Source organism: Gallus gallus, chromosome 14 (genome assembly GCF_016699485.2).
Source record: "Gallus gallus isolate bGalGal1 chromosome 14, bGalGal1.mat.broiler.GRCg7b, whole genome shotgun sequence".
NCBI classification, from domain to species: Eukaryota; Metazoa; Chordata; class Aves; order Galliformes; family Phasianidae; genus Gallus; species Gallus gallus.
In genome coordinates, this window is record NC_052545.1 from 14110161 (window position 1) to 14128830 (window position 18670).

The 18670-nt window shown below is 58.8% G+C and overlaps 1 protein-coding gene and 1 non-coding gene across 17 annotated transcripts in view; both read right to left on the reverse strand.

Annotated features, from left to right (window-relative positions):
• ANKFN1L (ankyrin repeat and fibronectin type-III domain-containing 1-like) overlaps window positions 1-18670 on the reverse strand; it is a 134202-nt gene that overhangs the window by 18224 nt on the left and 97308 nt on the right. For 14 of the 16 annotated variants that reach the window (XM_025155149.3, XM_015294759.4, XM_046900777.1 and 11 more), the window contains one exon: window positions 5945-6073. The exons of the other annotated variants lie outside the window; for them this stretch is intronic. In XM_025155149.3, the coding sequence (XP_025010917.2) occupies window positions 5945-6073 (129 nt within the window). The remainder of the gene's footprint in view (window positions 1-5944; window positions 6074-18670) is intronic. 16 annotated transcript variants of the gene reach the window in all.
• MIR1588 (microRNA 1588) lies at window positions 12930-13031 on the reverse strand. Its single transcript, NR_035074.1, has one exon. It is a non-coding gene; the product is annotated as a microRNA 1588 (primary transcript).

The following is an 18670-nucleotide window of genomic DNA, read 5'->3' on the forward strand; positions in this document are numbered from 1 at the left end:
CCGCCTGGCTGCGGGCGTTCCTCCTCCCGGTGCTTGGGCTGCCGCTTGGGCGGCGCGTCCCCCCTCCCCGGTACAGAGGGAGCGCGCAGCAGCCTCGGGAGCATCCTCCTGCATTGTGGGTACGGGAAACGGCCGAAGGTCATCTCCAGAAGGACCTTCACGTGAGTTCACGTGAGGCTCGCACCAGTGGAGCTCCGCTGCACAAGCAGAGTTGCTTTTCTGCTTGCCATGAGGCTTTGGGGCAATGTGACCGGGGCAGAGCAGGGCCAGGACAGGAGGACAGGAGCTCCCGGCAGCATCTGCCTCCTCCTGCACAGAACTTGGGGCTCCAAGCATATGCACATGGCTGAAGCTCTCTCGCACAGCCCAGACACAGCTGCTCGACCCTGGGGAGAGCAGAAGCATCGGCTGAGTGCCACGGCGGCTTAGCAGCACCCAGAGGCATCCTCTTTGCTTCCCAGGATCCGGCAGGAGCCATCCCCCAGTGCAGGGACATCCAAAACCGAGCCAGGAAATAACTGCAGGCTATACCTGCCCACATCTTCTCTGACCTGGGAAGAGCCATCCACCCACCTCCGCTCTGTCACTGCCTCTGACCAGAATAACTGCCTCCTCCTCCCCACAAAGACACCGATGAGTGAGAACACCACTCAAGAGAGAAATAAGCCTTGCTTTTTATAGCACCCGCTGCCCGGACACCGCAGGCTTCTGCTACGTGGGACCCAGTGCACAAACCCTGACCTTGGTGCTCTTCGCAGGGGGGGAACCCACATTAATGGTGCAGCCAAAGCACGAGGAGGGGCTGCCCCTGCCCCCGCTGCTCAGCAGCTCAGGAGAAGCCATGTCCCTACACCCAGGCCAGCAATTCAGCCCCGGGCCCCAGCCTGGGCCTCACTCCTTGGTGATGGGTGAAGCTCAGAAACCCCCACGAGTCAGTTTGTGTTGTTCATCCCTGCCTGACCCTCCCCACTGACACCGGGAGTAAAGGAACAGATGAAAGTGGGATCGTAGGATCATAGAGCAGCTCAGGTTGGAAGGGACTTAAAGATCATCCAGTTCCATTCCCTGCTAGCCACTAGGTCAGGGGAGAGAAGGGAAAGGCCCCAGTGAGCAATCGTGGGGCACACCAGGAGAGATGGACACACACTGATGTGCTGGGGAGAACAGAGATAACAAAAAGGAAGAAAAGGGAACTTGGAAGTGAGCAGCAGATGGGAATGAAACTGCTTCTTCCTGACATCCACAATGCTCAATGGGATGCACAATGCTCAGTGAGATGGGGGGGTTCCCTTGACTCCCCAGAGCGGTGGAAGAAAGCTGGGTGGAGGGAGTGCATGAGAAGCAAAGCAGTGCAGGAGAGTGAGCTCACAGCCAGGGGAGAGCACGGGGCAGAGGTGAGGGAGATCCCAGCACACCCAGGGCACTGCTCAGCCGTCTCACAGCAGCCAAGCCAGGAGGTCCAGCACCGAGCTGGCACCTGGACACACTCTCCAGGAAGACAAACAGGAGGTTCCTGGAACCCTGGCAAGCAGTAGTGTCTCAGCCAGGAGGAAACTATCAAAGAGCAGAGAAAACCACGCAACACAGGCTGCTGCTGTCTGCGGGATGAGGGAGGACTACAGGCACTCACTGCCCTGAAGCAGCTGGGAGGTGGGGATGGGGAGGTGGTGGTGAAGTGAGGAGTGCTGCTTCCACATCTCAGCGTCCCCATAAGATCAGCAGTGATGCAGGACCCTGTCTGCCCCAGACACCAGCCTGGTCCCCCCCGCCTGCCCCACTGAGTGCTGGGGAAGTCATGCTCAGAGCCCACGGCTCCAGAGCCCCATTGTCGGGAAGCCAGAACTTCTATTGATATTCCCACTGCAAAAGTGCATTGACATCTATCTCGTGTTCAGGCTGAGGGCTGGGAGAGCTAAGACCCCCCTCCAAATGCAGTACACAGACACTAGCCAGCACCCAGTGCAGAGGATCCTGCAAAGCACACAGGAAGGGCTTGGCTCGCAGTAAGACCCAGATATCCACGAGGTTTTCCTTCACATGAGGGACTGTGCTATCTCTGCACCTTCCTCCAGCACAGCCACAGGGTCTGGGTGCTGCTACACAAACCCAGCAGCGGGCACCTTCCAGGCATGGGCGCATCCATGGAGGAGCACTGGAGATCCTGCACAATGGGGAGCATTTTCTACACTCCTGGTGGGGACCTAAAGCATCCATCCTGCTGTACAGAGCCAGGCCATGGGGGCTGAGAAAGAAATGAGATGGCAAACGGGCTGGAGTCGACGTGCACTGAGGATAATGGATATGCTGCACTGAGAAATAAACTGATCAGGCTTGGATGTGCCAATTACCAGCAGGAGGAAGCGCCCAGAACCACACACCGGTGCCATAGCTCAGATTAGTCTTTTCAATAAATGACATCTGCTCCCTGTGCTCTCAGCGAGGCAGGGTCCAGCCCGAGGGCTCTGAACGTGCACCTTGGTCTTCTCTGACCATTTTTCTCTGTCCCTTTCCCAGAGGGCTGCCTCCTTCCCACCGAAGCCACATGAGAAACAAGTGCCAGCTGCCTTCTCCTGTCCTCACAGACCCTGGCACCGGCTGCTCCCTCTGTGGCTCCCTGCCGGTGACGCTTCCTTTCAGATGCTTTCCTAAGGGCGACCCCAGCATTCAGGGACATTCAGGCAGGGATCGGAGCCACGTTGACTTTCAGGTCCCTTCCAACCCAAGACATTCTGTGATTCTTGGACTTTGAGGGTGCACTTGTCCCCACCAGCGAGTCCCTCATCGATGAGCTCCGGCCCTGGGGGCAGCCCCTGCTGTCCCATATCCTGGGGGCACCCCGCGGACACCCCCAGGTGTGGGGATGGGGCTGTGGGGTCGTGCGGGCGACCGCAGCCCTGGGGCAGGGCCGTGCCGTCATGAGCAGAGCGCAGTGCTGAAGTCCGGTTCCACACAGCTAATTCAATAAGTCCCAGATACCATTACTTCATACGGCAGAGAGGCTCCACAGCTATTAGGGGAATTGGGAACGGGGGGAGGAGGAGCTGAAATGGAGAAGGGAGAGAGACGGGGAGGGTGGAGAGGGGGAAGCTAAGACAAGCAGCAGAACAAAACATCCCATAAATCATGAGGAGCTGCTGAAATACCAGAACAAATGACCCCATAGCTTGGCCATTGTTCCTGAGCGATGGCTCAAAGCTCTCCCAGCAGAGACAAAGCGCCGCTCCTTCGTCCCACTGCCGCACTGCCCGGCCAGGAGCAGCACTGAGCCGGGAGTCAGGAGCCACGATGGGTGCATGTAACCCCAGCACGGCCACACGCCCCATGGCACCAGCAGGACTCATGTCTCCCTGCCTGCCACGAGCATCCCCGAGCTCTGAGCATCCCCATGGCCCTACAGACCCCAGCAATGCTTCTACTGGGTGCATCAGGGCCTGATTCTCCCTCCTGTTGCTCCTTGACCAGACCAAGAGGCACTGGGCTTGGGAGAAGTGGATCTCCTATTGGGCATGCAGTGTAAGGGGTAGGACTGCTCAGGAATGGCCACGCTACCCAGAGGAGCACGGAGCCCTCCATGGTGCTGCTGCTCCCTGGCTCCCAAAAAGTCACTGCTAACTCCCTCAGCAAAAACACAATCACCAAGCAAAGAGCCTTGCAAACCATCCACACAGATGGTCTGCCAGACCCAAAGCAACTCGGCACCTGCAGGGCCCTGCACTGAGAGCTGGAAGCGGGGCACCTCCCAGGCACGGCCACTGCGCCCCCATACCAACAGCTGCACGGGGAGAGTCTCCATCCCACTTAAACCTAAAGGGGGAATGTTATTGCATTAGGAAATGTTCAACCCCCGCTCTCCTGGCCAGCAGGGCTCCTGCCAGCACTGCTCGTGGTGGGCAGCCAAGGAGCGGGGATAGGGGATGGGACAGGAGGAATGCACTGCGCTTCTCCTCAACTGCTATGGGAACGCGCTGCTCTGACCACAGACACAGAGGGGCTGAAAATGTGGGGAGCCCACATGGAACCGGGGAGTGCTGAGATGCCTCAGGCCCCTAATCCTAACCCTGACACAGGAGGAAAGCAGGGGAAAATGAGAGAGCAGAGGGCAAGTAGAACAAGGAGAGCTGGAATGAGAGGTGGGTAGGGAAAAGAGGGCACAAACCTATGCCAGGAAGGCACAAATCAGTGGCAGGAGGGCACAACCTGAAGCTAGGAGGGCACACTGCTGCTGGGCACAGGAGCAACACAGGGCACAGAGCATCCCTCGCCCTGCACACAGCCAACAGGAGCGGAGGGGTGCAGCCCTCCTGTCTGCTTCAGGCTCACGTAATTGGGGAGAGGATCACTCCCGAGGTGACACACCGGGAGAGGAGGCTCCCACTCAGCTCAGCTCACCCCAAGGGGAAAGAGGGATGCTCACATTTCCCAGGGGGGCTCTGCAGACACCAGGATGTCCCCACAGGGGCCGTCAGGGTTCTGATTCGGAACTCACACAACAGGTGGTGCTGAGCTGCAAATGCTTTTGTCTCTCAGGCTTTGTCTCATTGAGGGTTCAGAGCTAGATGGACAACATGGAGCAGCAGAACCACGCCAGGGCCACGGCCGTGAGCACTCCAGGCTCTCCCCAGCTCATGCTGCACTGCCCAGTGTGCCTCCTCCCAACAGTGGGCACTCTGTGGTGCTGCCTTTAAAAAAAATACCCTAAAAAAAAATATCCTAATAATGAAGTATTTATTTGGGTAAACAACATATGAATGGAAGAAGTGTTTTCTCAAGACTTCACCTTTTCCCTGCCAGCTCTCCCTCCACTCCCAGTAATAAGCAGAACTAACGGGGCTCTGCTCGGTCACTGCTGAGCTCGGGATCAGACCCCGCTCACTCAGTGCAGCACCACAGCAGAGCAAGCCGAGCTGAAAGCCAACCTGTCCTCCCCCAGAGCTGTGTGCAGACTGCCCCACAGCCCCACAGAGCAGCACCATTTCCTGCTGCCGCGGTGCCACAGCTGTGCAAAGTGCTGTGCAAACCGCTGCAGGGAGATGGGCTCCCATCTTGCAGCCCGGGGGGCTGACAGGCATTAAAGGGAGAAGAGACCCACTGACTTCTCTCGTGTATGAGTGAGTAAAGAGAAGATGAAAAGCTGATGGGTTTTAATGAGCACTTTGCTTGTTTTCCTGCTTGCTGTGTTACAAATTCTCGTGTTTGGAAGATTGAGAGTAATTGAGGCACAGCTTTCTGATGACATCGGCTCAGCAAAAAGGAAGGTTGTGCAACGGAGAGGAAAATGATCTGATCCCACAGAGCTGAAATTCCTTGCCTGGCCTCCTCGGTACCTGCACAGCTCTCTGCCCAATAACCTCACGGATGGAGCAGCCTGGAGGAGGACCCACCGCCTCACGCAGAAGTGTGAGAACATACAGCGAATGCCAGAAAGTTCTCCAAAGAAAGCAGGGAAAGCGAAAACCAAACTTAGCATTCTTAAAATTTCTCAGCATTTCTTTTTCTCTTTCTTCTTTTCACTTTTTTTTTTTTTTTTCTTTAAGCCTTACCCTCCTTTCTCCTTCTAAGGAAGTAGAGAGCAATGCAATTTCCAGTTCTCTGAAATATCCTTAGCAGGTCACCTCCAGCGCGGGGTGGACCGGCTGTGATCTGCTTCCAAGGCTGCTGAATGAGCGCTCACCAAGCCGGGGTGGAGCTGGGCTGAGCATGGGGAAGGGGCAGCCCCACACCCCCGGGGCTGGGACCCAACACAGCGGGCTCACTGCTGCCCAGCCCCGATGGATGCCCATCTCGCTGCTCTCCCTTCACCCATCCGGGGCTGCCCGCCACTCCTGCGGCGGGGTGATGGTTTGAGGGGCGTTATCCCATGGGGCAAAGCACAGACAGAGTGGGGATGGGGGGCAGGAGGGGGCTGGGAGGCTGCTTGCCCTCAGCCCCGTCCTGCAGCTCTTACCATTCAATGCTCAGAGACCTGGGCCGGAAGGCAGACAGCTCGGCCGAGCCATACTCAGCTTTCCTTCTCTTCTCCTGCTTCTGCTTCACCGACAAGCGGTGGGCAAACCTAGAGAGGCTGCTTTCCGACCTGGGGAAGGGGAGAGGAAAGGCGTTAATGTCACTGAAGCTACCCGTGCTGGGGGCTGCGAGGGGCAGGGGGCTCTGAGGGGCAGCAGAGCGGGCAGCACAGCAGCACCGCAGCACAGCAGCAGAGGCCGAGCAGTGCTTTGGCTCCGGTGTCAGCCCCACAGGGCTGCAGCAGCGGCACAAAGCTGAGCCTCCGCATGGCACCACTGCGTGCTGCCAGAGCCATCGCTGCTGTCCTCCGGGGTCCTGAGCCGCCTCGCTGACCAAATACCTCTTAAAGCACAGCAACATAAAGAGAAGGGACTTCTCAGAAACGAGAGCTCTCGCTCTTTTCTCATAATAATTAAATAAACCACGAGCAGCTAACAGTCTTTTTCCTGATACGTTTTAAACACAGACATCTTCAATTCATTAACTCCGGTTATTGATTTATTTTTCAGCTTATGAGTTGCTGTTGCTCGGGACGGGGTGGAGACAGCTTTCTGGAGCAGGCGCTCGTCTCCGCCATCACCGCCGGGAAAGAGCGGTCAGCCCTTCCAGGGTCATTCCTCACATTCTTGGGAAGAAACGCGACTTTGATGTAAAGGATGAGGTTTGCCTTTAAAGAAACCCCAGCAGAAATGCAAACCCCAGCGTTCCCCCTCGGAGCGCTGCTGGGAAGGCACGGGGTGAGGAGTGCCCATGGGAGCACTGCGAGCAGAGCTGCTGCAGACGCAGCCTCTCTGGGGCTATGTGACCGCCGGGAGGAGTGATGCTCGGCGCCCATCACTGCTCTTGAGGGGCCTGGGAGCTGTGGGACCTGCCTGGAATACGCTCCCATTGGCTCTGCGCAGCCGGTACTTCGGCCTGCATCCTCTCCCGGATTGATGGTGCAGCTGAGGGGTGTGGGTGGGCATAGGAAGGACAGGGAGAGGTGCCCTGAGGGCTCCGAGCAGAGGCACGGGGCAGCCTGGGAGCGGGAGACCAGGGGCACAGCAGGAAGCAGGATGTGGGCACGCAGGGATGCTGCTGGCACTGGGGGAGTGGTGCCCATGGGGGGCGAGAGGGGCTGCGCTGGAGCCAGGTGACCACGCGTGCTGAGGCCACCAGACCCAACAGCTCCAGCACAGACTTCATTTCCTTTTCTATTTAGAAATCCAGGAGCACATTACAGTATCATCTGGCTATTTATACAGCACTGCTTTACATAAACGGTGCTGCAGAAGAGAGAATGAATCATACCTGCTCTGCCCCGGCTGCGTGCACACCATGCCCAAGCCTTTCTGCCCCCTCCCCTCAACCCCAGGCTCCATGCTGGGTGCACCCTCAGCCCCCCGAGCTCCAGTTCTGGGACACTGCTGGGTCTGTGCCCAGCTCCGAGGCGACACCGGCACAGCAGGGATGCTGCTGTCACACACATCCACTCCCCAGCTGCTTTCCAAACACAGCTGCCCCTTGTCCCTTGATCCATATTACGGTAATGACAGGGAAACTGAGGCACAGAGGCCACGCAGTAAGGCCAGCTCACCACTGGCTGTCAGCCCCATCCCCTTGCAGGCTGCACTGGCCAGCAAGGTGTGTGTGTCTCCTCACACCATCCTGGCCCCAGCTCCTGCCTGGCCCCAGCTCCTGCCAAACCTGCCACCAGGGAGGGACCCGCAGGGAGAGCCATCAATTGAAACATCAACCGCAGCGATGGGGAGAGCCGTCTCCTGACAACCAGAGGAGGTTGTTCAGCTACTGTGCTGTATCATAAATCACACCTCTCTGACTTGCCATCTGTCAGCCAGATTACACATGTTCAGAGTCCCATGTCAGCGTTTAAGTCCGAACACAGCATCTTTTTCCCAGAAATAATTATCAGCCCTGGAGATTCCTGCAGCAACACCGCCGAGCTTAGAACATTGCAGTGGAGCACGCTGGCAGTGAAGGCAATGGGGATGTGGGGGGGTGGGAGTGTTGGGGGGAGGGGAATGCAGCTACCCCCCCTCCCCACGAAATCACAGCTTGGTGCATGTGAGGGCCATGCATGGTCAGCACCCCTCGGCAGCAGCTCCTGTGCCTGCTCTGTCCCCAGCCTGCAGGGCCATCACAGAAAGGCAAGAAGGCACTCAGGGCACCTGCACCCACTAGGAGCAGCCATTGCAGGTGGCACCAGCAGCACCCCCTGCCCACAGCCCAGCCCCTCACCAGCATCCTGCAGGAGGGCTTGAGGCAGCCATGCAGCAGCGAGGGAGACATCTTAGCCAGGGCAGGAGCAGCTCCCACCTGTTGCACTCGCTGGCCTGAGACACAGCACGTGCTTGGACGTGGCAGTGAACTGACCCAGCTCCTGCAAGGCAGTCAGCATCCCCCCGAGCAGGCACGGGCGAGACAAGCGCCAGGATGGGGCACGAGGTGGCTGCAGGCACTCTGCAGTACCCGACGAGCAGCGCTCTTGGCTGTGCCTCCCCCCGGAACGGTCCCTGCACAACCAGCTTCGGAGCCGGGCTCATCCCCCGTGCTGGGAAAGGGACGGAGGGCAGGAGCCGGCACAGCTCCCGCACGGCTCTCAGCAGAGCAGTTGGGCTCCTGGAAGCGCTTTATTTGCACGGGTGCAGTCAGAATAAAAAAAGAGAAAAAGAACCACCTCCCGAGCAGGCAGAAGTTTGCAGAGGCAGCACGCACAGACCCACGGCTGCACGCACGCAGCCCCCACCGAGCGTCAAACACGAGCACGGCACCGGCAGACCCCATCCCGCCCGCAGCCCCGCGCTCCCTGGGCACGACCGAGCGCGTCCCCAAAGCAGCGGCCACGGATGGGACCGGCGGGCCGCGCACGGTGCCGCGCCGGGAGGGACGCGATGCCCGCGGGATGCGCACTCACCTGCACCGCTCCTCCGCCTTCCCCTCGCGCTCTGCCAGCAGCCAGCAGCGCTCACCCGCGCACAGCTCCACGGCTGCATCCCCATCCCCATCCCCTCTCCGCACACAGCCGCACGCACGCTCCCATCCCGGCCGGGAGCGCAGCCCCGCTGCCCCGCGCCCAGCTGCCACCTCCGCCTCCCTCACCCATCACCTCGGGCTCCTGCCGGCTCCGCTCTGCTCTTTTTTTTTTTCCTTTTCTTTTCTTTCTTTCTTTTTTTTTTTCCTTTCTTTCTTTCCTTCTTTCTTTCTTTCTTTTTTTTTTTTCCTCCCAATCTTGTTTCTATAGAAACGAGATTAGCAAAGGGGGAAATAAAACAGCCCCATGTGACTCGGATTCCGACACTGAAGAATCTCCTGGTCGCGCCTGTCAGTGCTTTACATAACAGGGAGCCTGCGCGGCTGGGCATGGGGACCAGGCACGGGGAGGTGGCCCAGGGATAACCACACACACTCCAATGCCATGACGTGCCCTGAGCCCACTCGTGCCCCCAGAGGCCCTGTTCCCTGCAGGCCCTGCTTTGCCACCCTCTTCCATCAGCAGCAGAAGGGGCAGTGGCACCGAGAGCGGCCCCAGCTCTCACCGAACCCCACGTACAGTTTGGGGCAGGTGACCCAAGTGCCCCTCATGCTGCTGGGCTGTCCTCGTGGCTCAGGAAATGGCTTCGGTCAGCAGTCCCCACTGGTGGTGGCCTCGCAGGTGACAAATGCCCACGGGACCTCCTGAGCCCCCAGTGCTGCATTCGCACACTGCAGGCGGGCACTGGGTGGGATGCTCAGAGCCTCGGGGGCAGATGCTCACTGTTCCATGGCTCCTTCCAGCCCCACATCCCTGGCCCCTCCATGCCCCCCTGGTGGTGCTGACCCAGCCGTGATTAACGTCATTAGTGTGATTAGCGAGATTAGTATGAGGCCTGATGGCACCGCAGCCCCGGGGCCACCTGTGGGCAGCTCACCCCCACCACGTGGGGAGGGGCAGCCGGACCGCAGATGGACGAGGCCCCGTGTGAGATCCTCTGCTTAAAAGATGATAATGGGGCTGCAAAAAGTTCCTCCAGCAGCACAGCTTTGATACGTGCAGCTAATTATAGCTGGCGTTATTGGGATGTATGACAAGTAGTGAGCCGGGGGATGCTGTCTATTTCTGACCCACAACACCAGGCGGGCAGGCAGTCCCAAGGGTGAGAGGAGAAGGGAAGCGTGGGGAGGAGGATGGAGATACCTTCCGTGCGTGGTCAGATGAGTGGTGCAGCTGTTTCCGAGCGTGGGTTTGAGATGTGAGGTGTTGATGGTGAAGGCTGGGAAGCAACTTGACATGTCCTGCAGCGCAGCCCCAATTGCCCGCTCGCTCCCCTCCCAATGTTGTGGTCCTTTGGGTGCACCCCGAGGTCCCCAGGCCCAGCTGTCCCCCAGGCTGACTGTGCTGGAGCCACGTTAAAGCCAAGAAACCCAACGCCCACCCTTTGCCTTTCACAATGCCCATCCCTGTCAGCCCCTACGGGATGCAGTACCAAGCCGGTTGCTGCACAAAAGAAGTGACAATCCTTGGAACTGGGTGGCATTTTTAGAACTTTTTCTTGTTTTCTTTGAGTTTTTTTAAACTTACAGCTTTTGCTGCAAAGGATTTGATGCAAATTCAAGCAGAAGGGACCGCCTCATGAGTCCTAAATTAAAATGTCCCTTTGTTTTGGCTTTCAAACACTATATTTTAATGCCCATCCACACTCGGAACGGAAGGTAAATTTGCATGTCGTTCCCCTGCAAATCCTTTGCCAAAGCAGTGATTTTGTTCATTTGTATTCCCCAGAGACAGCAGCTCTGCCCTCGGAGCAGCAGCTGTCTGCCCGCAGAGCAGCGGGGCTGGGCACGCTGGGGATGCTGAGTACAGAGAGCCCCAAACCCAACTTGTTGGATGGGCTGTCTTCAGCTGGCCTTGGACTGCCTGGGTCTGCCTTACAGACCACAAAAGAGCAGCTCCAAGCAGCACTCTCAGCTCAGGCTGGGGCCTCCAAGCACAGGCCAGTCCCATTGAAACCCCTCTTGGCGCTGTGAAGCAGCTAAAAGAAAATGGGAGCAGGGATCTGATCTTGCCTTATAACAGACTGCTGGCAGCACCATCTCATGGGCGTGCATCAGTGTGCGTCATCCTCAAAATCAGCCACATCAAAACCAAGCTCCAGTCAACTGCAGGGAACATAAGACAGGTAGAAACTGCCTTCCTTGGGTCAAATCCTAGCCATTTGGCTTGTTTTTAAGGATTCTGCCATGTCTCTCTATGGGAAGCAATGCTGGGCTGTGCAGGGCAGCAGGACAGGGCCTGGGCTGTCCCACGGCAGCTGTGTGAGCCTCGAGTGTCCTCATGCCACACGGAGCCACGTGTGTGCATCCCTTCCTGCTGGGGGACAGGAGCCTGGCACACACAGCTCTGGCACTCGGTCTTCAGAACGTTCCCTGTAGCAATTCAGGCTTTTATCATAACTGACGGGATACCGAGAGCCTGGGAAAATCGGGAATGAATTGCAAAGCAAACCCTGATAACTCCCTTTCCTCCCATGGATCCGCTCAGAACCAGGACGAGTTCCCCGGGGCTCGGCGTCCCCTCCCCACGGAACCCCTGTGGCCGCAGCCAAAGGTACCCCAGGGTGCAGTGCTCCTCAGCACATCCCCCACACCGGGGAGCAGAGAAGCCCTGCGGGACGCGCTCAGTGTCAGCCCCACAGTGCTGTCAGCCCTGCACGGCGCTCTCTGCCCAGCAGCCGGGAGCGCAGCCCACCGCCCGCTGTGGGACACGGACAGCCCATGGACCTGCCGTTGTTTAGTCTGACGGCGGCACTCACGCTGGAGCCAACCCTTGTTTTCGATGGCCCCGCGTCCAACGCTGCGCGCAGGAATGGAAAGACTTGTTATTCTGGGCTGCCCAACCGGCTGGGGTTTCCAAGTGCAGGAGAGGAGTGATGTGGTTAACGCGAGCTGGCCGCAGAGCCTCCACGGTTTTCCTTTTTGGACGGGCATCAACCTGCAGAGGACCACACCAGCTGACGCCATCGGGCACCTCCCAGAGGACGGGCAGGTGCCAGCAGCCACGCGTGCACGTGGGCATGTTGGTGCACATGGCACACCGCTGAATGCGGACACGCTGGTGCACACAGGCGTGCAATACATGTGGGGATGCTGTGCGCACAGGCGTGCTGGTGCAGGGTGCTGTGGGGCAGGGCAAGAGGCGCAGCATGGCCCGGGGTGTGCCCTCCCTCAGCACCTCCCCGGCCACAGAAGGTAAGGAGTCACCCGGGCCAGCCCAGCCGCACACCACAGAGCCCAGCCCCAGGTTGGGCAGTGGGAGGCTGCGGAGCCGTGGGGTCCTACGTGGGCTCACGCACAGCCTGGTCTATGCACAGATCCACACTGACACGGGTGGAATGCAGCAAGCACCAGCCCCACTCGGTCACAGTTACAGCATCTCCAGGCTAAAGGAAAAATTCCCTCTCCAGTTTTTTAGTAGCTCTCGTGAGCGTGTCACTATTGGAAACGCAACCCGCCAGGCTCCCTGCTGCCGGTGCATCCCCCACAGCACTGTGCCTCACCCCTTCCTCCCAGGGACGTGCAAAGGTTCCCCTTGGAGAAGGGACCAAGGGGAAAAAGGCACCGGAGAAAAGCCCTGGGCAGCCCCCGCTCCTCCCCACAGCACGGAACCGCCGCGGAGCTTTGAGGGACTTGAAGGGCTTTGCGATGCAATAAAAACATTCCTGCCTACAAAGCATGAAACCCCAAAAGTTTATGGGAAACCACTGTCTTCGGATGTCTGCATATCTTCGGGCATCCTGGGAACTGTAGTTCAAAGAAACCAAGAACAAGAAAGCGGTCGATAATGATGGTTTCTGGACGGAGGCTGTGTGACTATTGGCTCCCGGATGAAAGCCGCATTTCTGGGATGCTGAGTGCAATTCTGCAGCCAAGCGCAGAGCAGCTCCGCGGCGGCGGGGAGGGACCCAGGGCCAAAGGAACCAACAGCACAGCTCCAGGCAAGCACCACGAGAGCCGAAAGCTGGTTCCTGAGGGCACTGCGGGGCCATGGGAGCTGTGGGACCCCGAGGACACGGCACAGTGGCTCTCCCTGGGTCCTGCAGAAGCACAGGGCGCAGTCTGGGCTGCCTAAGCCAGGCCCTGTGAGCCAACAGCTTGGTGCCTGTTTCCCTATTAGCTCGTACTGCCCAGGGCTGCACAGACTGGTGTCACAAACTCGATGCCATCGGAGCTCCTGGGCCACCAGTTGTGTGCATCACACTGTGCCCGCCATCCTTAAATCCCCATCAGGCCCATTTCTTCAGACCCCAACAAAGAACAGCCATGCCAGCCAGGCTGCTGAAAGGCATTTCATTCGGACACAGAAGCCTCTTTGTGAAAGGCAGTCACATCCCAAGGGGTGAAGAACCAGCATGCAGCGTGCCCTCGCTGCCCAGCCTCTCTGTGGGGGGGGACCCACAGGGACACGGGGCAGCACCTGCCCACCCCACGCAGCAGACCACAACCACATGATGTGTGACACGGTGCTGCTGGCGGGGCTGCTGCAGGGAGCCTGAGCAGGTTGCTTCAGACACTCCGAAAGCAAACAGCCAGCAATGACAGATAAACCACAGGAAGGTTCTGCCGTGAAGAAAACCTGGTGCCCTGAAGAATCAAGAAGAGGTGCATTATTTGCGCTGGCAATAGCACCACAAACGCTTTCCACCACGCTCCATCCTCCAGCACAGAACACGCCGTAGGTCATTGCCAAAACCACATCTCAGCACATGACAGACACAGGTGGGACATGATGGGAAGCAGCCCAACCCCCACACAGCACCTTCACACTGCCCTGCAGCTTCCTCCGGGACGTCACAGGGCATGCAGCCCCCTGAGGTCCCAGCAGCAGATCCACGCAGTGCTGCAGCCATGAGCTTCTGGGGGGTCTGCAAAAACCCCCTATTGGCAGCAATGGGTTTGGATGCTGGAACGGCACCCTGGGCTGTGTCTGTGCCGGCTGTACTGCCACACACAGTAGAAAGGTGACTTGGAGGTGCTGAGAAATGAGCAGGGAACGGATAGGATGGGAGATGCGGTCGGCTACATTTCGGGCATCTCATGGGTGTCCACTGCTTTCTTACCCACGGCTGCCAAAGGCGCACAGCCATCTCAACCACGCCTGGAGCCAAACCCCAGGTGTTACCAAAAGCACCCCATGGGCACGGCCTCTCACCCTGCTTTGAGGTGACTTGGCACCGGGATAAGGTCCAAGCACAGCTCCAGTACTGGGCACTCCAAGCCCCAGCCCGGTGCGTTCAACAGATACAGGTGCCGCTGCACAGCCCTATAGGATGCTCCAGCACAGCCCCAGCTCAAAGCACCCCACAGCACCAGGGTTTGGGGCAGACAGCCTCGGTGCTGCCTGGACACGGAACGCGCCTTCTGCAGCCTCAAACACAGTTGTTGGACTGCGCCTCTCTTTGAATTAACGCCACTTTAAAGACCAGGTTGGAATTGCTGACGTCCATCTATTATATCCGGAGCCGTTCCCAAAGCTACTGTCTCTTTTTCAAAATGAGCCGAAGCAGCAATGGGTTATTAACCAAGGGGAAAACGAGGACAGGGAGGGAACGTGCTGTTCTTTGATCAGAACTGTGCTAATGAACATCATAAAGATCAGAAGACCTCAGTGACAACTTCCACCCCAGAACTGCTGCAGCCAGACCTATAGCAAACCGGATGAGAGAAGAGGGGAAAGGTGTGCTGGGTCCAGGGTGCTCAGCACCCCGTGGGGACTGCGCTCCCATGGCCTCGTGAGGGGCTCTCAGCTGGGATCAGCTGCTGGAGGGACCAAAGCATGTGGGTATCTGCCAGGGTGAGAGCGGCTCAGCAGAGTGATGCTTCATGAAGTGCACCTCCCCAGCCTGGGAGCCAACGCCTGAGTGGGACCTCCCGGTGCTGCCTCTCCCCTGGACAAGCAGTGACCCACACCGCATCAACCCTTATTTTGGGCGTTCAGAAATGAGCCAACTCGCCCTCCTCTGCAAAACAACAACAACAAAAAAAAAAACCCTGGAAAAAAACCGAGCACAAACTGTGCCTTCACACATCCCCCACCGAGCACGAGCCTGGGCCCGGGGAAAGGAGGCTGAGTGTGAGGGCAGGCAGGTCTGTGAGCGGTGACAGGAGGGGCGCTGCGGGAGCTCCCAGCGCTGCGCGGCTCTGCGGGAGTCGGGTCGGACCCCGGCGGAACGGATGCGCTAAATTAGGAACGAAAACATTCCCCCTTCAGCAGAAGGGGAGGCTCAAAGTGAGCCCTTGTCCCGGACAGACAGCGGCCGAAGCCGGGCGACGACGACAGCTCGATGGAGTCCAAAACACACTCGAGGCTTGTTTTGAATTACTCCATGCACGGCTTTTAAATGCTTAAAAATTTCCATCTGACCCGGAGCTGCGGAGCTGCGGGGGGACCCGGAGCTGTGGGTCACATTCGGTTTTGTTTCCACGCGGCTGAAAAGAGAGAAACCTCGGGGAGGGCAGCGCTGAGGGGGACGGTGCCCACGGCCACCCAATGCGCTGTGCCCACGGCCGCCGTCCCCACCGCATGGGGTGGCTGTGGTGGCCCTGCACAGCGCCCCAATGGTGCCGTGCAAGGAGGTGCTGGTGCAAGGAAGAGCAAACCAGGATTCCCAAGAGCACAGGACTGCCAGTCGGCGGAGGGGCTACGTGGCACCCTGCACACCGGTGCTGTTGGGCACCAGGGCTGTGCCAGACGGGATGGCGGGACTTGAGCAGGGCACACGGCTGTGGCTGAGACAGAGCCCACTGCCCACATGGCAGCAATGGCCAGCAGCACACTTCGGTGAGGAGCACAGGTCTCTGTGGCTTTTCGTCCGTGTGGTTTCCGGGTGCCTCTCAAGATGGACCAGCTGACTCCTTGGAACCAAGATGCCAAACTCCCTGATTCCTCCTAGGCTCCCTTCCCAGCTCCACAGTCAAAGCCTAACCTGACCTGTCCAGTGCTGGCCACTGTCTTTCCCACACAGACTCACAGCATAGTTGGGTTGGAAGAGCCTTCATAGCCCCCAGCTCCTACCCTGCTGTGGGCTGTGCCCCCCAGCTCAGCTGCCCAGGCCCCATCTGTGGCTGCGGGCACTTCCAGGGATGGGGCACCCACAGCTCTGGGCAGCCGTGCCAGCGCCTCACTGCCCCCAGGTAAGCAACTTCCCCCTAATATCCAACTCCTCTTTCGGTTCAAAGCCATTCCTCCTTGTTGTAACGCTATCAGACTGTATCAGGAAATGCGGTTCCCTTCCTGTTCATAAGCTCCCTTCAAGCACTGGAAGATCACGGTGAGGTTTCCCTGGACCCTTCTCCTCTCCATGCTGCACACCCCGGCTCCTCAGCCTGTCTCCATAGCAGAGGTGCTCCAACCTCTGAGCATCTTCATTGCCTCCCCTGGCCCCGCTCCAACAGCTCCCACCCTTCCTGTGCTGGGCCCCAGGCCTGGACGCAGCACTGCAGGTGGGGGCTCCCGAGGGCAGAGCAGAGGGGGACAATCCCCTCCCTGCCCGCTGCCCCCCTCTGCTGATGCAGCCCAGGATGCAGTCGGCCTTTGGGGCTGTGAGCGCACACTGCTGCGTTCCCAGTCTGCACACATCAGGGATTGCCCCCACCCACGTACAACACCCTACACTGGGCCTTGCTCAACCTCATCATGTTCTCATGTGCCCACTTCTCGAGCCTGTCCGGATCCCTCTGCAGGTTCACCCAGCGGGTGCACACAGGAGTTCAGGCACCCATCCTGGTGCCAGGGCAGGATCCCGCTGTCACCTCGCACGTCCCCGTGCTGTCACCTCAACCCACCACGCCGCAGCCCGATGAGCCCAGCACCCCTCACCACGCACACCCTTTGCATGCCACGCAGCCCGCAGCTGTGTCCAGAGGGACGGAGCAAGGACGGCCCATGGGAGCGAGGCACCGAGCGGGGGGAGGTAACTCGATGACTTTCACCCCCCGCCCCAGCGCCAGGCTCGGGTGACTAATGCTGCAGGAAGGGGACGCCGGGCTCCTGACACGTTACCCGCTGCTAATCCTATGGCTTTATCTGTCACTTCCGCGCGCCGGGAGCTGGCAGCACCTGGCACTGCCGCAGCACCCCCTGCCCCGCGGGGAGGCACACGGACGTGCCCACGGCCACGGGCACCGCGCCGTGCCGGCAGCCTGCAGCCGGTGATAGCCCACACCGTGCAACGCTGCGACGTGCAGCTGGGCCCTAACCCAGCTCTCCTGCTCAGGAATGTCCAAATAAATACCGAAACGTATAAAAAGGACATAAATAAGGTTGCCTGAGATGGCTGTTTGTCTCCTGCCTGGCCAGGACCCCCTCTGCCCTGGTACTGTTTGGCTTGGCAGATGACAGCTGGGTAATTTGTTTCCATTGCAATGAAGTCCCAATTAACTGGAATAAACTTTTTACACTAAGTGTGTTTGTTTAACAAACTGGCTCTTTCAGAGCCTCACCGAGACCTGATTGATGCATGCGAGGGGAGTGGAAACACGCTGGGTGCTCGGGCATTAAAGCTGCAGTGTCTGAGCAGGCCAACCTGAAAGGGCTCTCTCTGTGTTGGGAAATCTCAGCTGACACCCCCAGTGTCTGGGCTGGGGTGCAGATTTCAGCGTAGCCTTTGCGCACTCAGGGCTCCGCGTTCCTCTGAGGATCCCTGTGGGTTGCTGCAGAGGTTTTGCTGGATGCAGAGAGGCACAGGGACACAGCCGTGCCTTGCAGTGACAGCAGCACTCGTGGCACTGAGTGGGGACAGCTGGGGGAGTGGGGACAGCCTCATGGGCAGGGCTCTCCCAATGCTGGGCTGGTGAGTTCGATCTGAGGATGCTGGGATGCCAGGGGTGGGCAGCGGGCTGCCTGCAAACACCTGGGAGGGGGTGAAACATCTGGAACGGCAGCACATGAGCTGCACTTCCTGCAAGGAAGGCAGCTGATGGAGCAAGGAGCCTCGGGACGAGCAGTGCCAAACCCATGCACTGATGGCCTCAGCCCCTGCGCTGAACCTGCTGTCACAAGGAGAGGGACGCAGCAGGAGGTGACACCAGGACCACGGCCAGGAGGTGCAGCATGGCTGTGGGCAGAGCCCATCCAAGCCTGGGCATCAGCAAGCCCTGAGCTGCACTTCGTCTGTCTGACGAGACAGCAGCCCAAATAATTGCACTTCTGGCAAACAAAGCATCCATGACACGAGGGGAGAATGAAGGTGGCTGAGCCTTCCCTCCCTGGGCGATTTTCTTTCCTATCTATCTCCCACCGCAAAGAAAAACCTACAGACAGCCCCTACTCCACTGCTGCCAGGTCCAGCAGTTCTCTTGAGGTATTTGAGCTTCTTGGAGGTTTGCCTTTCCTATTTTTAAACGTGGGACAGTACACTGCCCTAGTGAGGGGAGGTCCTCGGGTTCCTTTGCCCCCCTATCCATGTTGCTCCCCTGGGCACACTGCAGGAACTCTATGGCTCTGTGGGTTGGTGTGAGGCCAGAAGTGGGGCTGAGGGCAGTGGGACCAGAGCACAGTGCAGTGCCCACCCCATACAGAGGGGTACCAGGGGGTTCTGTGTCCCCTTCCCACATCCCCTGCTGCATGACAGCCCTGGGCTGGAACATCTTCAGCCTGGGAGGGACTGAATTTGGAGTGCCAGAGCTCAGCACA